This window comes from Oryctolagus cuniculus, chromosome 8, assembly GCF_051225735.1.
Source record: "Oryctolagus cuniculus isolate XC-2025 breed Fujian yellow rabbit chromosome 8, ASM5122573v1, whole genome shotgun sequence".
Taxonomy (NCBI): domain Eukaryota; kingdom Metazoa; phylum Chordata; class Mammalia; order Lagomorpha; family Leporidae; genus Oryctolagus; species Oryctolagus cuniculus.
Genome location: NC_142874.1, coordinates 92,954,274 through 92,967,275, shown reverse-complemented (window position 1 = coordinate 92,967,275; position 13,002 = coordinate 92,954,274). Strand labels below are relative to the sequence as shown.

Genomic DNA, 13,002 nt, shown 5'->3' with positions numbered 1-13,002 from the left:
TGAAGAGGACATATACAATGGAGAACCATAGAGTATCTTAGTAAGAAGGTATTTAAAAAGACTTTGCAGGACCATAGGCTTGTTTTAAGTAAGTTGAGGGAAGGTTCAAGGAAGCAGAGTTTGCCTAGAGTTTGCTTCCTGTCAAGAAGCAGGGACAAATTGATAATATGATGTAGTCATGATATGTTAATGACTATTTAGAAGTGGGACATGCTATTCTAGTTATCATGGAATGGAAAGAGTTTCTAGAACACGGCATTTTCTCTGCCCAAATGAGGTAAATCCTAGGCAAAATGAATGTGTGACCTATCTAGGAGGCAGGAGAAATTAAAATAGTCTTGGTAAAGAACAGTCATTCATACTGGTTAGGACTCGCGCTATATGGCCATTCATGGATTTGAGAAATGTTCATTTCTTGTGTTTTGTGTTTGTCTGGACCCATTGGTGACAGTGACCTTGCCTGATGATGTTTTATGAAGATATTGATGCTCAGTCAGAGAAGTCCCAGGTCTACCTGTGGGGGCCAGGCCGCCTTCACAGAGCTCTTTGTCTCCTCAAAGCCCTGGGACAGTTTCCAGCTGTCAGGAACTTATTTTCATTTTTCCAGTTTTCTACTTTGGAGATTTGAGGGGTATTTCAATGTGGGCTAAAAGCTTGCAGATATGACCTTGCTGCTTTGAGAGTCTTGATTTCAGTCAAATTGATTCTATGTACCAATGAAATACTTTGGGCTTTGAGACATTGGGTAATAATAATTGTCTATTTCTTAATATATTTGTTTCAATGAAGAACAATGTTTGGTTGAAACTAAATGCTAAATTTCTAAATGTTAAAATGTGCTTTTAAAAATGGATACTGTACCCCTTCTTTGATGTTAAAAATTCATATTAGTATGTCAATGTTGTTAGCAAAACTACTGTAAGAAAACACAACTTATTTGATATAGAACATGTTCCTTTTCACAGAACACATTAACATTTTGCTAATCACTAATTTCACTATGAAATGAGTATTTCATAAAAACATGTTAGTGGTTGTCTCCTAGTTATACATTTTATTTTTAAAAATCACAGAAAGGGCTGGCGCCGCTGTGGCTTAGCAGGTTGACAACCTGGCCAGAGGTGCCGGCATCCCATATGGGCACCAGTCCAAGACCTGGCTGCTCCACTTTCATCTAGCTCTCTGCTATGGCCTGGGAAAACAGTGGAGGATGGCCCAAGTCTTTGGGCCCCTACACCCCTGTGGGAGACCTGGAAGAGGCTCCTGGCTTCGGGTTGGTGCAGTTCCGGCCATTGCGGCCAATTGGGGAGTGAACCATCGGATAGAAGACCTCTCTCTCTCTATCTCTCTTCTTTTTGTGTAACTCTGACTTTCGAATAAATAAATCTTTAAAAAAACACAAACATATGCAAATGGTGAAAATTGTTCTGATGTAAATTAAAATGCATTTTCTTCATAACCATCATGAAAAAGAAATGTCTAATATTTTTCAGATTTGCTGTTTTAATTTTAAGAGAAATTATAAATGGTAGATGGACTTTTTGTTTTTTGGAAAACATTTAGTTGAATATAATATACAGCTGATTGTAGTTTCCTCAAAAAGGTAATACTGCCAGTTATCTTGTGAAGCATTTTTTAAATCATAACATTGTTTCAATTATTTCAGCTGGCTTACAGTCAGACTTCCCATATATTGATGAAATTAATGGTCAACAATTTTCACAGAAATAAGGGAAATATATGGCTATAGTTATATTATATATATATTCATTGAATTTTCTCTAGGTCATGAAGACTACCTTGAGTTAAATATTCCAGCAGACCTAAGAGTTAACTATCCTGGGAAAATAAGCCAGAGAAAGGAAATTGATGTCTTACCAGAAGCTTCCAGAAGCATCATGCCACTGGTGATGGTGATCCCCACTGAAATTCCATGTGAGGTTAGTAAAGATATCTTGTTATTTAGGGGGTCCTATTGTTTTAAGAAATTGCACTTAACAGGAAAGTATGACCCAACATAACTGGCGTTTTGGTCAACTCTGTTCCTAGCTGAATCCCCAGAATCTAGAACAAAGTCTGGCAAATTGAAGTCACTTGATACATATTTGTTGAATAGTTTAATACTGGAGGATACGGGAATGCTAATTTCATCAAAAGTTATTTGAGACTTTGCAAATAGATCTGTAACTACCATAACTACCATAGATACCAAAATACCAAAAACAGTTGGATTCATTGTTTTAAAAAAGGAAAACATATTCTTGAATGGAATGTTTTTTGACAGGAGAGTTAGAGAGAGACAGAGAGAAAGGTCTTCCTTTTTCTGTTGGTTCACTCCCCAAATGGGAGTGCCGATCCAAAGTCAGGAGCCAGGTGCTTCCTCCTGGTCTCCCATGCGGATGCAGGGCCCAAGCACTTGGGCCATCCTCCTCTGCCTTCTCGGGCCATAGTAGAGAGCTGGATTGGAAGAGGAGCAACCGGGACAGAATCTGGCACCCCAAATGGGACTAGAACCCAGGTTGCTAGCGCCACAGGTCGAGGATTAGCCAAGTGAGCCACAGTGCCAGCCTTACTGAATGGAATTTTAAAACATTTATTTCTAAGACCACTAGTTTCTTAATTCTAAGACATCTATTAAAGATCAATATTCTTAATGGAAATATAAGAGCTAGAAGAACTTAGACTTCCAAGAATGAGAGTATAATGTTGGGGTAGGATTTCTGGTTAGATAATTACATGAAGCACAGTTCTGATATTTCTTCCTCTAAAGTCTTCCTTGGGTGAATCCTGGTAGAATTTGACTGGAATCTCTGGCTATGTTATCTTTCTTAAGTGAACAGAAAGATGTTGGGCTTCAGTGTCTGGGGTGTCCTCCAAGGGAAAGAGCCAAGAACACAGGAGAGCCTTATGGTTGTCACAGGAAGGGTCCTAGGTGGAAGCCCATGGGTTCACAGGACCTGATGACGGACTCAGTGACACTGTGGCTGGAACCCCCGACCCTGCCACAGTCCTGAAGGAAGGAGAAGATTCTGAGCTGAGTGAAGTCTAATTCTCACTCCCATCCCCTCCCGTATCTAAGAAAAAGCACCCCCATTTTATGCTATTTTGCTGTCAATTCCAGAAGAATAAAAATTGCTCAGACACTACCTTGGAAACCCCAGAAACCTGACTATCTATATAGGATTGAGGGGACTGATGGAGATGACCAGAACAAGAAAAATTACAACCCATTTGAAAGGCTCCAGAATAGAAGGGAGGAGATCAGACAAAATGATCAGAACCAGCAGCTCCTATTGAGTTAGAAAAAATGGCGGAGACAGAAAAGGACTGTAATAAAGAAGAAACGAGAATGACTCTCAAGTAGATGAAATCAAAGCAGAAACTAAAAATATCTTGTGGGGAGTTATGCAGTGAGTCTACATAGCTGCTTTTAAAAATATCTTCAATAGTAAGATGTGAGCACTATAAAACCCTCCCTTTACCAATGTTACAATGAAATCAAAGTTCAAAAACTGCACTTCACTACCCTCTAAGGAGAGATATCTTATGCAGGTGACTGGTTAGGTTAGACATTTTGGAGTTTTTCTTTAAAGATTTATTTGAAAGCTTAGAACGAGAGCAAGAGAGAGAGAGAATCAATCTTCTACCTACCGGTTCATTCCCCAAATACTCCCAACAGCCAGGGCTACACCACCACAAAATTAAGAACCAAAAACTCTATCCTGCCTGAGTTCGCATAAGTGGTCCATTTCTGCTGTCTTCTCAAGGGAATTAGCAGAAACCTAGGAGTTAAACCAGTGTTCCAGTATGGATGCTGACATCACAAGCAGTGGCTTAACACACTGCACCACAATGCCGGTCCTGGTTAGGGTTTTTTTCATTAGCAGAATCACTGCTGTTTTTTATTGACATGGATATAATTCTTTCAGTCCCTTTGAAGTTAAATTATTTCAGTATCCAGTCTGTCTCTCAGAATCCTACTTTTTAAAGAATTGTAAAAGTTGAAAAGTTGCACAAGATTATTTCAACCCCAGCCCCTTACTAAAAATTCAAAATAAGCTAATCCTTGGCCCAAAAATAGTTATTCCAGGCAAAAGCATGCATTGTCCATACCTGGAACTTATGATGGTCACCAAGCAACTCCCAAAAGACTGTTTGTATTCAACTGAGTGCAAATCATGTTTTAGATTAGCCATGATAATACTCATTCTGTGCTAATCATCTGAAAGCATCACTTTTGAACTTAAACTCATTTCTGAGAACTCTTCCAACCAATACTTTCTCACCCAAGATGCAGTTGAGGCTTTCCTGCCATTCTACACCACTGCAAATTGAGAATGTTATTCCTGCCAGTCACCAGGTCTTGTTTAAGATATGTCTTATTCACATCCACCATCTTCAAACCTATTCATTCCTTGTGGCAGTTTTGACTTTCCAGCATGCAAACCTTGAGTTAATGCTGAGATTTTTAGAGTGGCATAATCTTCATTTTCTCTGATGAGCAAGTAGTTAGTATCAAAACCTCCTGCTAACACTTCTTGCTTGAAATCTCTGCACCTGCCTCTTAGAGAAGTTCTCCTCCAGTCATGTCACCTGTCCTGGGGAATCATCATTAGATTGTAATGGAGGCAGTGGGTGCTGCTGCTGCTGTCAGAGACATAGGAACTTGACAGTATGGATCTGTCTGCCTTGACATCTTGCCCAGCACTGTTGCTTTCCACAGAATTTGTATGTCCTAGGCCTTAAACAATTTGTGCCTCCTTAAAAACAGCAGGGCTTTTTCTTTCTTCAACATTTTATCCATGCACGACCAAAGAAACGCCTTTAGTGTTCTATGTATGTAAATTACTCCATGTCTCTTAGAGAGATACCTAGGTAAAGTTTAACTTTGCTTAATTTGGCCTCTTCTTTTACTTCTGTATTATTGACACATTGTTCTATTTCATTTTTTTAAGCCTTTGTATATGGGCCTAGGCAGTTATTTTTCTAGTATAATCTAGTTCTCTTGATATTTATCTTATGATAATTGGCCATGAGAAATACAAAGTCAGTGAATTCCAAGTCTGTCAAACATACCAATTGTTCAATGAATTCTATCCAATTTTATCTCACTGATCAAAAATCGACCTGTGAGGCATTCTGTTGTTCAAATAGCATCTAGACTAGAACCAGATCTGATGAGTTTGGTAGTGTCTCTTTGGTTGTCCATTACACCAAAGTCTTAAATCCCACAAATTTCCTCAGCAAATACCCTCAAAGCAATGGTTTTCAACTGGGAGTAATTTTGCCCTAACTCTACTAAGGGCGCATTTGTCAAAGTGCAGACATGGCTTGCTGTCGTATTTGGGGGATTGCTACTTGCATTAGTGGGTAGAAGCATGGCATGCTACTAAACATCCCATAATACAACACTCTAACAAAAATAATTTTTGTGTTCCAAAAAATATCAATAGAGAGGCGCATGTTTTTCTTAGCAGCTAAGATGGCCATGTTCCACATCAAAGTAAATGGGTTTGATTCCTGGCTAGAGCTTCTGAGTTCAGCTTTCTGCTGGTATAGACCCTAGGGGGCAGCAGGTCAAGTGGTTAGGTTCTTGACACCTACTTGGGAGACTGGGATTGAGTTCCAAGCTCCCAGCTTTGGCACCCTAGCCATAGTGGACATTTAAAGAGTAAACCAACAGAGGGGAGCTCCCTCTCCCTCTCCCTCTCCCTCTCCCTCTCCCTCTCCCTCTCCCTCTCCCTCTCCCTCTCCCTCTCCCTCTCCTTCTCCCTCTCCCTCAAGTAAATAAAATTATATCTATCGAGATAAATAGACAAAGTGAAATCACTCAAGGCAGAAAATATATCTACCTTCTTACCTAAATCACCTTCAAACTTGCCTTACAATGGGATCAAGAATTCAAGGATACCCTCCAAGGCTTCTCTGCAATTTGCCTAATTGCTCTAGAATGTCTTGCTAGCACTGCCTAATCTCTAAGGAATGAGTCAAGTCACTCTTCTTACAGATTTTACTGGAAGCTTTGAGAGCATCCAAATGTTTTCCTTGATGGGGCCACTCTTGCAAGTGCTGCAGTTTGCTGTCTATTCCTGACCTCGCCTGTGATTTCTATGAGCTCCTGTGACAGATTTGATAATGGCTTCTATATTTAATTCCTTTGCAGTAGCACCATCCCAGAGAGCAATTAAGAATGAGCTTATTTTCTTTGTCCTGTTTTTTGTGTCCAGGCAGATGTTTAGCATGCCATTTTCCTTCCACTTTGGAAGAACATACAGAGTGCAATCTTAGTTTGTCTCCTAAACTTTTTTGATATACTTTAGCATAATAAATTCATACGACTGAATTTTGTTTTATTCTCCCATTGTAGAAATCCTGATGATAATGCTAATCATTTTATTTGAAAGGCAGAAGGATAAGGATGTCTTCCATCTGTTGTTTCACTCCTCCAATGCATGCAACCATCAGGGCTGGCTGGGCCAGGCCAAAGGCAGGAACCTAGAACTCAATCCAAGTCTCTCATGTGTGTGTCAGGGACTCAAGTACTTGAGTAATCACCTGCTGCCTCCCAGGGTGCACAGTAATAGGAATCTGTATTGTAAGTAGAAGGGCTGATGCTCAAACCAGTTAATCTGATATGGGGATATGGGATGTAGGTATCACAGGCAGTGAAACACCTTCCCCAGACAGAAACATTTTTACAGGCAGTTCAGTCACCTTTTGATTTCTTAAGTAAATTTAATTCTTGAAGTTATAGTGCAACCACAAGAGCCATTAAAATGATTTGAGCAGTAGCCAGAACTATGTTAATTTCATTGAATGGTTTTTCTGAATCCTGGAAAAGGGCACATTCCCTGGTAGAGGCCTTCATTTTGTAAGACTTCTCATTGACATCCTTCTGGGGCTGAAACCAGCTGAGTCTCCAAACCCACAAGACAGAACAGCAACTGTGCAATCAACAACAAATCTAGAGCTGCCCTGAGTATATTGAAAGGATGTGATGCTTAAGGGCCATAAGCATCTCAGACATTACTTCCTTCCAGTTCATTCCTAGGCAATGAACAGAATGAAAAAAAAAAAAAAACCACAGTAACTAACAGCAGCACTCTTCTGATGCCGAATCACAAACCAGTCTTGGTAACCAACGTTGACTTAAAGCCTGATCCTGTGATTTCATTGAAAAATAATGAAATAGCACAAGTTGATGGAGTGTGTCATTATCTGCATCATCTATATTGTGAAATGTTACCATTTTGCAGGTGATTTTTTAAATATTTTATTTTTATTTTTTTGACAGGCAGAATTATACAGTGAGAGAGAGAGAGAGACAGAGAGAAAGGTCTTCCTTTGCCGTTGGTTCACCCCCCAAATGGCCGCTATGGCAGGTGCTGCACCAATCCGAAGCCAGGAGCCAGGTGCTTCCTCCTGGTCTCCCATGCAGGTGCAGGGCCCAAGGACCTGGACCATCCTCCACTGCACTCCTGGGCCACAGCAGAGAGCTGAACTGGAAGAGGAGCAACCGGGACAAAATCCAGTGCCCCAACTGGGACTAGAACCCGGGGTTCAGGTTGCAGGCAGAAATTAGCCAAGTGAACCGCGGCGCCGGCCGATTTTTTTTTATAGTAACCAAAAGACATCTTTTCACTTAGTCAAATAGTTCTCAAACTTAGCTCCTTATAGAAACTCCTAGGAGAATTTTGAAAAACTAATGATTCCTGTATCCTATTGCCGGAAATTCACATATAAATATGGTCTCTTAGAACCTGTGCACTGAGAGTTTTAAAAGCTTCCAAGGTGACTCTGAAGGTGAGAACTATCAGCCCAATCTTTTCTTTTCTTTTCTTTTCTTTTCTTTTTTTTTTTTTTTTGCCAGAATGTCTTGGCTTTCCATGCCTATATTACTCTCATGAAGAACTTGGGCCATCCTCCACTGCACTCCCAGGCCACAGCAGAGAGCTGGCCTGGAAGAGGGGCAACTGGGACAGAATCCGGCGCCCCAACCGGAACTAGAACCCGGTGTGCCGGCAGCCTGTTGAGCCGCGGCGCAGACCTCAGCCCAATCTTAAACTATTGCCATAATCAAATGCTTGCTCCGCTTTCATGGGCCAGAGTGATGTCACCTGCAGAAATCTGCAGAGTTGTCCTTACTTGACAAGTACCTATCCTGGTTGACCTGTGCCGGATAACATAGTCAGGAATACATGAGAAGCCATTGGCCACTGTACAAAAGCCAGGGTAAGCTGATATGGTCCACTAGAATCAGAATCATCCGCTGCTAACTAAAATGATTTAATGAAGAAATTCACTCTAACACAACCAGGATTTTTCATTATCACCCTGTCATATGGTAGACTAAGTTTCCATCCTTTGGGTTAGGTCTCAAGATTTGTCTCCAATGTGGCAAAACTTTAGAGTTTGGCAATGATAATACCAAATTTTTTTGTTTCTCTGAATGCTCAGATCCAAATAAAGGATATACCAAGGAATTGGAAAGATTGAGAGCAAAATAGTAGATTCAAATGGCAAAAAAAAAGCTAATTTTATGACAATCTGAATGTTCTGGTTTGTGCTCCATTGAATGAAATGTATCCATATGATAAAGGAGGAGTCTTCCCTCTTGGAGAAGGCTATGTACATGGAGATGCAGGCAATTGGTGAATATATTTCTCACGTGCTTAGTACTTTCAAAGTTCCACAATGATTTGAGAAAATAAAACACAATTAAGATGTATAAAATTTAGTTGGGAAGATGCAGCCATGACAGACTAAGAGTATGACATAGAAATAGAAGAGAGGTATGGGAATGAAAAACTCCAACCTCTTTGAAAGTGCTAACACTCTTTGTGGATATACTCTCATGAAAGATTTTGTGCAGTTGGTGAAACCTGAGTTAAACCTATATGGGAATGATAAGTGTCAGAGGTAGAGGAAGAAAAGGAACTAACTAAAAAGCATACCAGTATGATGAATAAGCAGGGTCAGCCATGCAATTTAATTTGCAGTGCAAAATGAAATTGCAAGACCCCTGTTCAAGTTATTAAGCAATTCAAGGAAGTGACAGAGCATTTAACCAAGTGCAGAGGCTTTAGGCATAGGATCCCAGGTGACTGTACATGTCATTGGCCCATGAAGCCAGCCCTGGGTACAAATGAAGATACAAATCTCTCATTTGAAGTGGCAGGTGTGCTTGTCTTTGGTTTAGAACTTTTCTCTGGAAATGGTTGAAAGGTCAAGTCTTGCCCTCTATTAAGGAAGGAATCTGATGCATAAGAAGCAGCCTGTGTGAGTACTCTAGAATGAGAATGAGATGGCTGGGTGAAGAAAGCACTGAGAGAATACACGTGCATTGATCAAGCTTGGAAAAGGGATAAGTCAAAGTAAAGCAAGGAGTGATGCATAGAAAAGAACCTGAAAGAGCTTTGAAGCAGAGCAGCTTGGGGAATTGAGCAAAAGTGAAAAGGAAAGTCAGTATTTCGATGTTAAAGATTTGAGGTAAGGAGACAGGAAAAGCAAAAGGAACAAAAGAAATGTGCTAGAAGTGAGCTTTATTGAAGAGTGGGAGGGAGGTTGCAGTGGTGAAGATTGGGGGCACTCACATTCTTGACCTCTTGTCTTGTTGCCAGTGTGGGACAAGAGCAATAGTAGGAATTCTGGTGGTTCCATTGCAATAGGGTCTCTTCTCCATGTGCTGTTTACTGGCAAGGAGGAATTCAAAATATTTCGTGGCCAAATAGTTGGGAGTATTAGATTCGGGTGGAAAATGCCAAAAGTGGATTTGTGTGTCAGCTGAAATGATTTTATAACAGGAACACATAATATTTGTAGAAACTATGAGGGACTAGCATTGTGGAATAGTGGGTAAAGCAACCACCTGCAATGCCAGCATCCTGTATGGGTACCAGTTTCTGTCCTGGCTGCTCCACTTTTTTTTTTAACTTTTATTTAATGAATATAAATCTCCAAAATACAGAATATGGATTACAATGGCTTCCCCCCCAATAACGTCCCTCCAACCCGCAACCCTCCCCTTATCCACTCCCTCTCCCCTTCCATTCACATCAAGATTCATTTTCGATTCTCTTTATATACAGAAGATCAGTTTAGCATACATTAAGTAAAGATTTCAACAGTTTGCTCCCACACAGAAACATAAAGTGAAAAATACTGTTTGAGTACTAGTTATAGCATTACATCTCAATGTACAGCACACTAAGGACAATGATCCTACATGAGGAGTAAGTGCACAGTGACTCCTGTTGTTGACTTAACAAATTGACACTCTTGTTTATGGCCTCAGTAATCACCCTAGGCTCTTGTCATGAGCTGCCAAGGCTATGGAAGCCCCCTGAGTTCACTGACTCTGATCATATTTAGACAAGGCCCTGGTCAAAGTGGAAGTTCTCTCCTCCCTTCAGAGAAAGGTACCTCCTTCTTTGATGACCCATTCTTTCCACTGGGATCTCACTCGTGGAGATCTTTCATTTAGTTTTTTTTTTTTTTCCCCCAGAGTGTCTTGGCTTTCCATGCCTGAAATAGTCTCATGGGCATTTCAGCCAGATCCGCATGCCTTAAGGGCTGATTCTGAGGCCAGAGTGCTGTTTAGGACATCTGCCGTTCTATGGGCCTGCTGTGTATCTCACTTCCCATGTTGGATCATTCTCTCCCTTTTTCATTCTATCAGCTAGTATTTGCAGACACTATTCTTGTTTCTGTGATTCCTTTGGTTCTTAGTCCTATCATTACAATCAGTTGTGAACAGAAATTGATCACTGGGACTAGTGAGATGGCATTGGTACATGCCACCTCGATGGGATTGAATTCGAATCACCTGGTATGTTTCTAACTCTACCGTTTGAGGTAAGTCAGCTTGAGCATGTCCCGAATTGCACATCTCTTCCCTCTCTTATTCCCACTCTTACATTTAACAGCAATCACTTTTCAGTTAAGTTTCAGCACATAAGAAGAATTGTGTATTGATTACAGTATTCAACCAAAAGTATTAAGTAGAACAAACAAACAAAAAATACTAAGAGGGATAACATATTAAGTTGCTCATCAACAGTCAGGGTGAGGGCTGATCAAGTCACCATTTCTCCTAGTGTTCATTTCACTTTAACAGGTTTCCTTTTTGGTGCTCAGTTAGCTGTCACCTATCAAGGAGAACAAGTGGTATTTGTCCCTTTGGGATTGGCTTATTTCACTCAACATAATGTTTTCCAAATTCCTAACAGGGATCCACTTTTTTTTTAATGCATTCACATTTTATTTTTTGTTTGTTTGTTTGTTTGTTTTGTTTTGTTTTGTTTTTGATTTTTATTTAGTAAATATAAATTTCTAAAGTACAGTATATGGATTATAATGGCTTCCTCCTCCCATAATTTCCCTCCCACTCACACCCCTCCCAACTCCCACTCCCTCTCCCATTCCATTCACATCAAGATTCATTTTTCATTTTCAATTACCTTTATATACAGAAGATCGATTTAGTATATACTAAGTAAAGATTTCATCAGTTTGCACCCACACAGAAACACAAAGTGTAAAATACTGTTTCAGTACTATTTATAGCATTACTTCACACTGGACAGCACATTAAGGACAGATCCCACATGAGAACTAAGTACACAGTGACTCCTGTTGTTGACTTAACACTTTGACACTCTTGTTTATGGCATCAGTAATCACCCTAGGCTCTAGTCATGAGTTGCCAAGGCTATGGAAGCCTTTTGAGTTCGCCTACTTTGATCTTACTCTGACAGAGTCATAGTCAAAGTGGAAGTTCTCTCCTCCCTTCAGAGAAGGTACCTCCTTCTTTGATGGCCCCATTCTTTCCACTGGGATCTCACTCACAGAGATCTTTCATTTAGGTCTTCTTTTTTTTTTTTTTTTTTCCAGAGTGTCTTGGCTTTCCATGCCTAAAATACTCTCATCGACTCTTCAGCCAGATCCGAATGCCTTAAGGGCTGATTCTGAGGCCAGAGTGCTATTTAGGACATCTGCCATTCTATGAGCCTGCTGTGTATCCCACTCCCCATGTTGGATGGTTCTCTCCCTTTTTAATTCTATCAGTTAGTATTCACAGACACTAGTCTTGTTTGTGTGATCCCTTTGACTCTTACACCTATCAGTGTGATCAATTGTGAACTGAAATTGATCACTTGGACTAGTGAGATGGCATTGGTACATGCCATCTTGATGGGATTGTATTGGAATCCCCTGGCATGATTCTAACTCCACCATTTGGGGCAAGTCCGATTGAGCATGTCCCAAATTGTACAATCTGGCTGCTCCACTTTCAATCCATCTCTCTGCTAACAGCCTGGGAAAAGTATCAGAAAATGGCCAGAGTGCTTTGGATCCCATCACCCACATGGGAGACACAGAAGCTTCTGGCTTTGGCCTGGACCAACCCTTGCTCTGTAATAATTCTGACTTTCAAATATATAAATAAATCATAAAAAACTAATAAAAATCATTCAGATGTGTTTTATTGTAGGATGATTCATGTTTAGAGAGATAATGTTTAAATAAAAGAATTTTAAAATTAATATCTTATGCATAAGCATGACTTTATAAGAGCGTGTAAATGAGCTTCCTGTTTATTATAGGACTAAAATTTAGTATGACATTGAAGAAAGCCTTTAAATGGTGATATCTGCTTTCTTTATGATATACTTATAAAGATAATACTTATTTTTGGAATAATGTAGATTTGTGAGTTAGATTGTTTTCATTATTCTTCAGGATGTAAGTCTATGTATTATTTGCCCTGTACCTAAAAGGGAGAAATAACCTTCTCCGTTTTGGTTTTTCTATGTGTATGTGTATATGTATTTATGTTTTGATTAGGATTTATAGGAATGCCTTCATATAAAGGGTACTTAGCATAATTCCTGGTATAAAATAGATGCTCAATGAATGTTTATTCCTTTATTTTCTCTGAATAAACTCCAGTCTTCTCATCTCTATTATTTTTTTCTGAATTATTTTTCAAAAAACAAAATT

General features: G+C 39.8%; 1 protein-coding gene across 2 annotated transcripts in view; it reads left to right on the top strand.

Annotated features, from left to right (window-relative positions):
* Nucleotides 1-13,002, top strand: part of BANK1 (B cell scaffold protein with ankyrin repeats 1) — a 352,635-nt gene that overhangs the window by 94,824 nt on the left and 244,809 nt on the right. For both annotated transcript variants that reach the window (XM_017347389.4, XM_008267565.5), the window contains exon 3: nucleotides 1,786-1,940. In XM_017347389.4, the coding sequence (XP_017202878.4) occupies nucleotides 1,786-1,940 (155 nt within the window). The remainder of the gene's footprint in view (nucleotides 1-1,785; nucleotides 1,941-13,002) is intronic.